Below are 10,257 nucleotides of genomic sequence, written 5' to 3' on the forward strand. Positions count from 1 at the left end.
TTTCCATGGGACTGTTGCCATGTGTGCTATACACTACATTATGCCTCATTCCAGTCAGAATACCGAATATGTTATTTAAATAGATATCTGTGAATGCATGTGTCTTTCAACGTGTTTTGAACACTTTCCGGGGCCATCGACAAATAGCACGTGAACATTGCCGCCGCTGGCACTTACTTTCAAGCGCGTGCTGAAAGATACACCTTTGTGTATACTGGCAACATTTATGAGGTTCCTGTGAAAGTGCTTTTTATCTTTAAGAGAATGTGAGAGCATGTGAGAACACATAGTTTCACAAAACGTTGTACAACTGCTACTGATTGCAGCAGCGAGTCTGGTAATGGTTGCGAGCCTTGCGCACATTTCGTGGACAGGTGACTTCTCAGACATTTCTCACAGAATGGAGGTTGTGTCGGCAAGTGTAGCCGAAGACCCTGCAAAAAAAAAGCATCAGCTGCTGACCCCACACTTTTCCGTGCATAGGAACAGCGTGCGCAGTCTGTGTGACATTTCAAACCAAGCCATTGGCGGGTAAGGCACCAAGGGCATAAAGGGAATATTTAAGGTCAGTTTCTGTTTTGGAGGTCATGCGCTGCATAGCTAGAGACCGAAGCCGCCGTGGGGTGCCACGACCAGTCCACTTGTCAAGCTCACCATCGAAATGCTCGGATTCCTGCATGCTCTGGTTGGCCTCTGTGGGTGGGTGTGGCAACACGACCCAGCCCGAGTTTGCCGCTCCCAAATGCATACAATATGTATCGCGCTGTCTACACGCGCTGGCCCTATGCACGGACAAGTGTGGGGTCAGCAGCAGATGTTCTCTTTCACAGGCTCTTTGACTACACTTGCCAACGCAACTTCCGTTCTGTAAGAAATGTCTGAGAAGCTATCTGCTCACGAAAAGTGTGAAAAGCCTGTAAACACTATCAGACAGGCTACTGCAATCAAAGGCGCTGCACAGCATTTTGCTGCACTGTGTCACAGGCAGCGGTGACTTTTCTAACGTCGTCTATTGATACAGTTAAGAGTATTAAATATCTGCTTCGTTGCAAAGTAAGGATTTGCAATCTTACCGCTTGGATATTTTTTTTTATATCCCATTTTCAGCAATTTTTTTGTAAAAAACATAATGAAGGCTTACAAAATCTGTTTTAAATACTTGTCATATTTTCATTTTCTCTTTTATGTGCAACATATCTTATCAAAATTAGTTCAGTGTATACCAAGCAAAAATGACTTCTACTCTTCTATGCATTTAAAAAGGAGCTCCAAACGTAACAGTTTCACTGAACTATTCACATGCTGATGTCAATAAGGACACACATAGTGATGCACATCATACTGTGCTTGTCACTGCATGCCATTACGATTAATTTCTGGCTAACTAACTAAATATAGGACATAAAATTTCATGTCATGCTCATTTTGAATACACTGATGTGCAATCAGGAAGCATGTTTTTTGTCAAGATACTTGCACTCAGAACCTTGGAAGAAGACTGGAAGGGTGGCCCTTGTGCAAATATAATTACCAACAAGTGTATCAACAAGTGTAACAAGTGTATCAGCAAAGTGCAGAAAAGAGTTGTTAGAAGAAAAACACAGCAGCTAGGTTTCATACCCTTCCTTTGCGATCATCAGTGTTTGCATGTTCAATGTTCAGCTGATCCAGCATCTGGTGAAGTGTCAGTAACTGTTGCTGAGCCATCTAGATGTTAGGCAGGAAGGGAAAAAGCATGCATGTGAATGAACTGCTGAAACAGCAACATGCATTTCATAAACTACTGAACGGGCTTATGCACTAAAAATGAAATGTTTTCTGCAAACACAGGCACACACAACAGAGTCTCTATCACAGTGCTGATACAGAGAAATGTAAACAATGGAGCAACTTGCCCTTGGTGCATATATAATGCAAGCTGGAAACAAAACATGAGTTTGACAGGTCAACCGATCAGGTGATTGATTGGTTAAGTTCTATGTCCCAAAGCTGTGCAGCGGGCTGCTATGACATACTGTAGCTTTAATTTTGACGACCTGGACTTTTTATAAAGTGTTTATATCTTAGTACATAAGTCTTTGCAATTTACCCTCACCAAAATGCATGTGTCACACCTGAGAACAAAATCCACAACATCGTGCTCAGCTACTGGCCTTGAGGACATACCGTGGTGCCACCTGCTGGAATCTCTCCTTAATGTAGGAAGCAACATCACGCGATGCCGGCTGCAAAGTGCTTGGCTTCTCCAGCAGTTTGGCCTTGGTTAATTCCAAGTGTTTGCATATGTAAGCATTATATGGGTGGTGCTGCAGTTGCAACACAACCCAGCACGCACATCTCAGTCTGGTGTGTAGGGCAGCAAAGGCTTTCAGCGATTGAGCAACCTGATGCTTTCATACTGACTAGTATTCAGTTTGCATGACCTTTCATAAAAGCAGCTATATGCACTTCTACGGAATAACAGTGCTGTTCACACCCTTTGTTGCGGGGAGTGCGGCTCACCACTCTTGCCAGAATTATTGTGGGAGGATGATTTATCAACTGATTCAACCGATTATATAATTTTTTTACCTCAATCCATGCTTCAACCGTAGACACCCATGAAAGCCGCACAGGGTATTTTGACTGTATGAAACAGGCCTGCATGGTTATATTTAACTCCATTATGACGTTATGCCGCATTGCAACCCCCCCCAAATAAAGAAAGACTGATGTCACATCAAGCGGGCACACTAAAAAAACACTGTGTGCATTGCTTGTTCGACTCTTACGATCACCATGTTATTTTGTTTTCAGTGATGTTATTAGCCAAACTTTTTGCTGAAACTTCGTTTCAGGATATGCGTTATAACTCACACCAGGCTCAGTCCAATATGTCCATTACTGTGGCACCGAGCAGTAAACCATGCTGTAAGAGTGGGCAACTACCTTACTGCCTTGGGAATGAAACACATTATCTGCAATCCAATCAAGGATATTGCCCAGCCACCAAGGTTAGTTTCCTGCAGTAAATCGCGAATGCCAGTCACGTGACGTCACTTCCTACGTTAGTGCGATAGCAGCGCCAGTCTCTCCAATGGCAATCACTATTCAACTGGCCACTACCTTATCTTCTGCATGCATGCATTTCATGCACACAGGAACGATATACTCACTGCACCTTTCTATTTTTACAAAATTTCTGCTTTATGTAAATCACCCACACTACCCTAACTGACCATAGGAGAGGTGGCCACAAATCCTCGTGCTCGCAGTTCACTGCCTGACTGCACTGCATGTCCTGACAAATACCTGCTCCAGTGTTCATAGTTCAATGTACCACGGTAGTAGGGTTAGTCACAAAACTAAGAATCAGCTATTTCGGGCATACACAGCACACAAAGTGTTGGTCACTAAGTCACACCTGGTCCAAAAGGGACTGCATTGAGGCAGATTTGTCCACCAAGTCACTATGAAGCCTTTGCAAACGACACAGTTCTTCTTGAGCACGCTTCAGTTGCCGGAACAAATGCAAGTAAAAAAGCATACATACACAAAAGGCAATTTACACAGTGCCACTTAAACTGGTATTCAGGAAAGTCACTACTGAGAGCAGTTATAGAGCAGAAGAGGATGGACATAAGAAGTGCTGATTCAATGAAACTTGCAACAACATGATTTTTTAATCTTGAAGTGCAGTTCTGCAATGATACAATTGGCTAATCTGCACCAAACATAGTGTAAAATGAGAACCTTACGCAAACACAGCAGTGGTACAGGCCACTTCTGTTCCCTCCGCCCTAACAGGACATACAAAACTTGCTTGAATTGAACAATACTGAACAAGTTCTGAGCACTTGTTGGGACTTTTGAACACAGTGGGATTAAATGGCAAGTTTAATGAACTGCTCGCAAATGAGTAGAAGTTCGCTGTGATGTGCTTTGTTCTTAGCTTCTCAATGCCATCCGGTAAAATAAGAACACAGGCTTCACTTTAAAAAAGAAAAAAAAAGCAATATATACACACATGGCAAATCAAGGTTGGTACAATGTAAGGATGCTCTTCACTTGATTTTATTCTTTTCTTATCATTCACTGTTCACGGCCAGCTGATCCCGATAATAACATAGGCGAGCATCGCTCAGACTACTGACAAAGAACAAGAAGGAATAGCATTGGAATGGAATCATTGCATTAAGTTGTTCCAGGAAGTTCTGCAAAAATTCACAATTTGGAGGAAGATTCATGGAAGGAAAAAAGTTTTAATATAACCAAAAGTAGCGTGAAGCTACAATGCTTTCTAGTTTCATGCTACTGTGAAGCGGATGACAATTTTTCTCAATTTACACATGCCAGCCCATAGAAATCAAAGCTACAATACACCTCAATAATTAGATGCAGTACTGCAGAAGCTAAAAGCACAGTTCCGCGAATCAGAAAGGAAAGCACATTTTATCGCTGCATCCTGTTACACTTACTAGTGCCATGCTTGCTGCTTTTGAAGTCCCTTGCATCTCATCTCAAAATGACTTGAAGCTACCGCTCAACAAAAAGTCAATGAAATGAGTTGCTGCTAACTTCATCCCAGCACACACCAGGCACCCCATTTACCAAAACAGATAACCTGCACACATATAATTTGTATATGTATACACCAGGGAAGTATTTAATGCAAACAGATCAAAGCCAGTAAGCTTGTGCATACTCCCAGCTTCTCATGTGTTATCATGTGTCATTGACAGCACAGCTAATGCTAGTGCTACATGCAGAAAAAGCTTCACAACTTAGCTCAACATGTTGTTTTCTGCACTTATGAATGGAGCCCTTTCTTGAAATTATGAAAATATAGACAGGGCAGAATTCATCACCACAGTTTGTGGACAGATCAGCTCAGCCACTTTTCTATCATGTTGCCATGAAAAATTACCATGCATTAAGATGTTTTGCCATGATGAAAAAGAAAGAAGTAGCAAAATTGATCATACTCACAGGATCTTCAGACTTTTCAAGGTTTTTCATCAGGCTCCTGACTTGTCGCATGCAATCATCCAGGTGTTTCAATCTGTTGGTCAAGGCACTTGTGTCATGCTGAAAAACATGAATTCCAAATGAAAAAGCACTTGCATTCTTAAGCTCATGTAACTATTTATGTGTGAGATAACATGCACAACTTCACAACTCTGCCTATGAATGTGTTCAAGGTTAAGTAATGAGTCCAGTTGACAATGTTGATGAGCAACAAATGGCAAACCATGCAAGGCTAATTTTAACCACAACTAATGACCACATCAACTTTTCTTGCTGTAAGTACTGCATTTGCCAATCTTTAAAGTGCATTATTGCTATTGTACTCAGTTATTCAACTTGCTGCAATTTGTACACGTTCACACTTTCTAATGTACATACTGCAAGTTTGGATATATTCAATACTAAGCTTCCCATTCTGCCGAAAACGTTTGTGTCCTTGAAAGCTGGTAAATGGCCCTTTCAAGCAAGCAACTAAAGAAGACTGCTAGGCAATAAATTTTGCAAGTCAGTGGAAAACTCGACACACTGGATGTATGGCTGTTAACTCTGCAGTTATGGATGTATGCAGGCCACTAATTGATGAAAACAGTGTAAATTACATTTGTGCTGTGCCACAGTTTGAATTTATTGACAATAGCTGTAGTAAGGATGAAAAGATCTAAAGACTACAATTGACTTTGGTTGAGGTGTTAATGATATTCCTCTACAAAGAAATCACACAAGATTGCTTCTGTAAGGTCTACTTGCATGTGAAGGCATGAACAAGACTTCTTAGTACATATTGATAATGTTGGAAAATTTCAAATGGATGCTTCAATTTGAAATTATGGTAATTCAGACATTTTTCATGTACCATCAAGGTTGAATGAATGGAAGCTGGATATAATTAGGTGCACCGAAATTAAAAGCATGTTTTCATACCACAACGGTGCTTTGTACAGCCACATCTCTTTTCCTGCATTGTGTAGCATTTGAGTTGGTTGTTTCAGCCTTGTACACCAAAACAATGAGATTGAATACCCTATAAATGATGCTGATTTGATGTTTTGAATAGTCTGAATGCCTGTGGAAGAAGTCAAACGATCCATTCAAGGTACCCTTTTCTAAGCACATAATGCAAATGTTTAAAGGCACACTAAAGGCAAATAATAAGTCGACGTAGACTGTCTAAATACCATTCGAGAAGCCTCGCAACACTTGTTTCGTGCCAAGAAAAGACTTTGTTCATGAAAAAAATTGCATGTGAAGGGTTCGAATACCTTTTTCTAAACTAAATCTCCCACCACTGAATTGGGGGTGTGGTGACATTGCATACGCCATCCCCACTCTTTGCTGCCGTCAGTGAGTAAAACGGCGCCTGACAGACGGCGGTACCGAGCCAAGACAGAGTGGCGGATTCGCCGCTGCAGCTACTTTTTGGACAAGTGATGTAGGCTGTTCGATCATCCCGCGACATCACATGGAAGTTGAATTGCCTGCTACTTGCACTTTGTGCGAGTTTTGCGAGCCAGCAAAACCAGCGGAGCGCTATGCGATAACAAAACTATCAAAACATGAAAGTGGCAGCGGCACAGAGTCAAGCGAAAACGAAACCTTTAGACCACCTGCGTCGTTGTCAAGGGTAACTTCAATGAGTTCTTTTCTTTAAGAAATGAAATGGAACTCGACAAGTAGTATTTTATTTCCTCTGATAATTCAATGCAAGGATGTTTTTTGCAATGAGTGGTTGAGCACTAGTGACAGAATTTAACTGAGGAGTGCTTTCATCATCGGACAAGTACTTGAATGTCCTGGGAGAGTCTAATCATGTCCTGCATTTACCTCAATTTCTCGATTATTAAGGCTCTGTTGGCGATCATATTGACTGACACCTTAGAGATTTTCGAGCACTAATCTATCACTTTAGCATGGCTTAATAATTGCCTTTAGTGGCCCTTTAAGCATTAACTGTGGCGCTGGTAGGGATTTCGCTCCCAGTCTCAAGCTCACCAAATTTTTGGGCATCTAAAGCTCCTGCTTCCTGATGGCATTTCAGTGTAGAGGATGGCTTTCAGTGTTCTCATTGAAACTACTATGCTCCACTCCAATGCTCGAGTGCTCACTAAGCATACACTGGCACAGCCAGGCGCACAGCAGTCCACTGATTGAGGCACCGTCATTATTACTCCTGCCGTCGTTGTCATGCAGTCATCGCCTTGCATTCATTGTTATACCGGCGTCGTCGTTATCATTCCAGCTTAGTCATTCGACTGTTTTCATAGCACCTTCATCATTCTGTCGATGTCCTTCCTTCTTTGTCCATCCATTGTAAACATGCTGTTGTCAATCAACCGTGATCATGCCGCTGTCGCCATTGCTTTGTCGTGATACTGTCATAACCATCCCATTGTCACACTGTCACTGTTATATATCACAATTTAGAACTGTAATTCTATTGTCGTAACACCATTGTTATGCCGCCTTTGTCGTTTGATCTACACCATTCTTTATTTGTCATTACATCGTAATCACACTATAGTCATTCAATTGCGATTATGCCACCACTGTCATGCCATCGTTTTCATACCATCATCCTGATAATGTCATGGTTGTTCCATCGCTGTCATGCACTCATCATACCGTTGTCCTGAAGCTGTCCTGGTTGTCCCATCGTCGTCATTACAGCTTTGTCATCCAATTATCATCATGCCGTCATCACACTATCTTCATCATTTCATCATGATCATACCTCTGTCGTCATTCATCATGTCATAGTTTCCATTGTGTCATCATGCATGCAAGCATTTATGACATTATCATCACCCAGTTGTCGAACAATTGTCATAATTTGTGAATCATCATCCCATTGTCGTCACGCTGCCTTCATTATTCCATTGATGCCATTCTTTTGTCATCGCATCATAATCATGCCGCAGTAGTCATACCATTGTTGTCATTGTGTTGTCGTCACACAGTCATGAATTTGTTGCCATGCCATCGTCACTATAACTGCCAGCAGTCCTGGTGCCATGACCATGATGCAGCAATACTTCCATGACACTGCAACTGCAATGGGTGGGTTTCACTGCTTGTGATGCAGAGAGGCAAACATTCTTTGGTGGTGTTATAGGAAACTGAGCTCCTGCACACACATCACCAAACACTCTTCTCTTATTGGCGGAAGAGCATGCGGCGTCACATGCACTTCCACTAATGGAAGCACCTTCTGACAAGTATTTTGCCTCTCTTGCTGCAGACGGTGCAAACTGTGTAACAAGCTAAGCAAAGCTTACGCTTAAAAATATTAAAAAGAAAACTACAACTTACAGCGCGATTTGTGTTCTTACTGGCAGACGATGCACTGCCAACAGAAGCAGTGCTTGGAGATGCCCTGTCTGCCCTTGCATTTCGTCGGGCCTGATCAGGGTCGGCGTTGCGTCGTTGCATGTTTAGTAGAGATGGTCCAGCATCAGCCCTGCATTAGAAACTGAAGTACCACATGCAAATAGGGTAAAAAATCATCAACTTCCATAAATATAAACCTTAATCTGCACGCATTTGGTATATCCAGCACCAATTCAAACCAATCTAACTTATTATTACACAGAAATGGCATAAATATTAAAATATGTCCTTGCACAGAGGACATTATGAAATGGCAACCTCACGATACATGTTTTACTAAGGTTTTAGTCCTTCACACACTTGACACAAGCATTCTTTGTACACACTTTCACTCCTTCTGCAGATGGGGCTTAGGCTCTCTCACATACAATAAAAGGCTGGTCTTCCTGCCACAAAAATCAATGATGGATATTTAACGCTTGTACCTTTTACATAATGCGGCTTACATGTTTATGTTAGGCTTGTGGTCGACTGCGGAGACAGCTAAATGTGACCCTTTTTGCCCTACAACTATATGTTACTGGCTGGAGTAGGCTGAATCTTACCGCATGCAATGACTTGTACTTCTTTATACATTGTGTATTCGCGATCAGCAGCTTCAGTTCCCTAAAACTGACACACATATGTGTGGACATGTATGAACACCGCAAACACACAGGCAGCGACCACACCTCCATTTCTCGTTAAACGCTCTACCTTCCGGTTGTGCTTCAGTTCTAAATGCAATGCTCCACCATGTGTTTAATGCGGTACTATGAATAACTCGCGACATGCACGGTGCTGCATGATAAGCGACATTCACTGTGCTAAAATCTTAATGACAGATGACAGTTGCGAAAAGATTTACGTGCACGTTTACCGGCACCAGTTAAATGCACTGATGCGAACAAACGAAACGTTTTGAATCTTCAACTTATGAGAGGATATGGCTTTATGTAAACATTACATGTCTGCCGCCACGACACAATTCTTCAAAACCAGACACACGTTCACGACTGCATGCACAGAAAGGACAATACAACTGCACTACCAGATCTAGATCGCGGTGGCTTCAATATTGCGATCTTAGCACACGCGGGTTCCAATTGTAGAACGAGCTATTACACGATGCACGATTGTTCAAGATCGACTACAGCGCACGCCCATAAATTAATTCAGCGCGCGCGAAAGCACTTGGTATTGGTCGTATATGCTTTCCATAACCGGCCACTATAGTGAGAGGCAACAAGGAAACACGTGAATCAGGAGCATAACATCGGTCCATTTTAAGAAATAAAAAATACGTAGACAAGCCCACTTCAGATGACCTGATGTGAAAACTACATTACGTATAAAACCACAAACTTCGCTGGATGTTTACCAGATACCTACGTACCGACTGGAGCCCGGGTAGGCGCGGCGGAAGTATCACTAGGACGGCGGCGCCGTCACTTTGACTTGAAGAAAAGCAAAAACGTAAGTACTACAGACGGATGTCAATCTCTGTCGGAGAATTCATGCGTGAAAACACACAGGACTCCCCGGCATATCGGAGGGTCCAGCGGGCAAACGGCGATGCTGAAGCAAAATCCGGATCATGTTTCTTGGGAGCGTACAAATATAGCCGCAGCCTTTAGTTTCGTATGTAGTTCAACATTACAAAAAGTGATGTTCCGCACTTTTAAAACTACGTAAATTTTGATAAAACGCAAGCTTAGATTTCTGTAGAAGACGTTTTGACAAAAAATACAAAAATACAATTTTTGAAACTTTCTGTTTCGATCTCCGTGATACTTGCTTTCTCAGTGCAAGCGCTGCGAGCCTAAAGGCATTACACCCAAAAATATATTGACTTTGTAGCAATGTGCAGTGAATATATTTTTATTG

General features: G+C 42.0%; 1 protein-coding gene across 7 annotated transcripts in view; it reads right to left on the reverse strand.

The window, feature by feature from the left end:
• Positions 1–9,993, reverse strand: part of LOC135896952 (pericentriolar material 1 protein-like) — a 115,490-nt gene extending 105,497 nt beyond the window's left edge. For 3 of the 7 annotated variants that reach the window (XM_070535174.1, XM_070535177.1, XM_070535172.1), the window contains exons 1-5: positions 9,767–9,993; positions 8,314–8,473; positions 4,969–5,067; positions 3,404–3,490; positions 1,621–1,707 (exon numbers count right to left, since the gene is read on the reverse strand). In XM_070535174.1, the coding sequence (XP_070391275.1) occupies positions 1,621–1,707; positions 3,404–3,490; positions 4,969–5,067; positions 8,314–8,433 (393 nt within the window). In that variant the 5' untranslated portion in view covers positions 8,434–8,473; positions 9,767–9,993. Of the gene's footprint in view, positions 1–1,620; positions 1,708–3,403; positions 3,491–4,968; positions 5,068–8,313; positions 8,474–9,762 lie in introns of all 7 variants that reach the window. The other 4 variants (XM_070535173.1, XM_070535176.1, XM_070535175.1 and 1 more) reach the window with 4 other exon arrangements.
• Positions 9,994–10,257: the final 264 nt, after the last annotated feature.

Source organism: Dermacentor albipictus, chromosome 3 (assembly GCF_038994185.2).
Source record: "Dermacentor albipictus isolate Rhodes 1998 colony chromosome 3, USDA_Dalb.pri_finalv2, whole genome shotgun sequence".
Classification (NCBI taxonomy): domain Eukaryota; kingdom Metazoa; phylum Arthropoda; class Arachnida; order Ixodida; family Ixodidae; genus Dermacentor; species Dermacentor albipictus.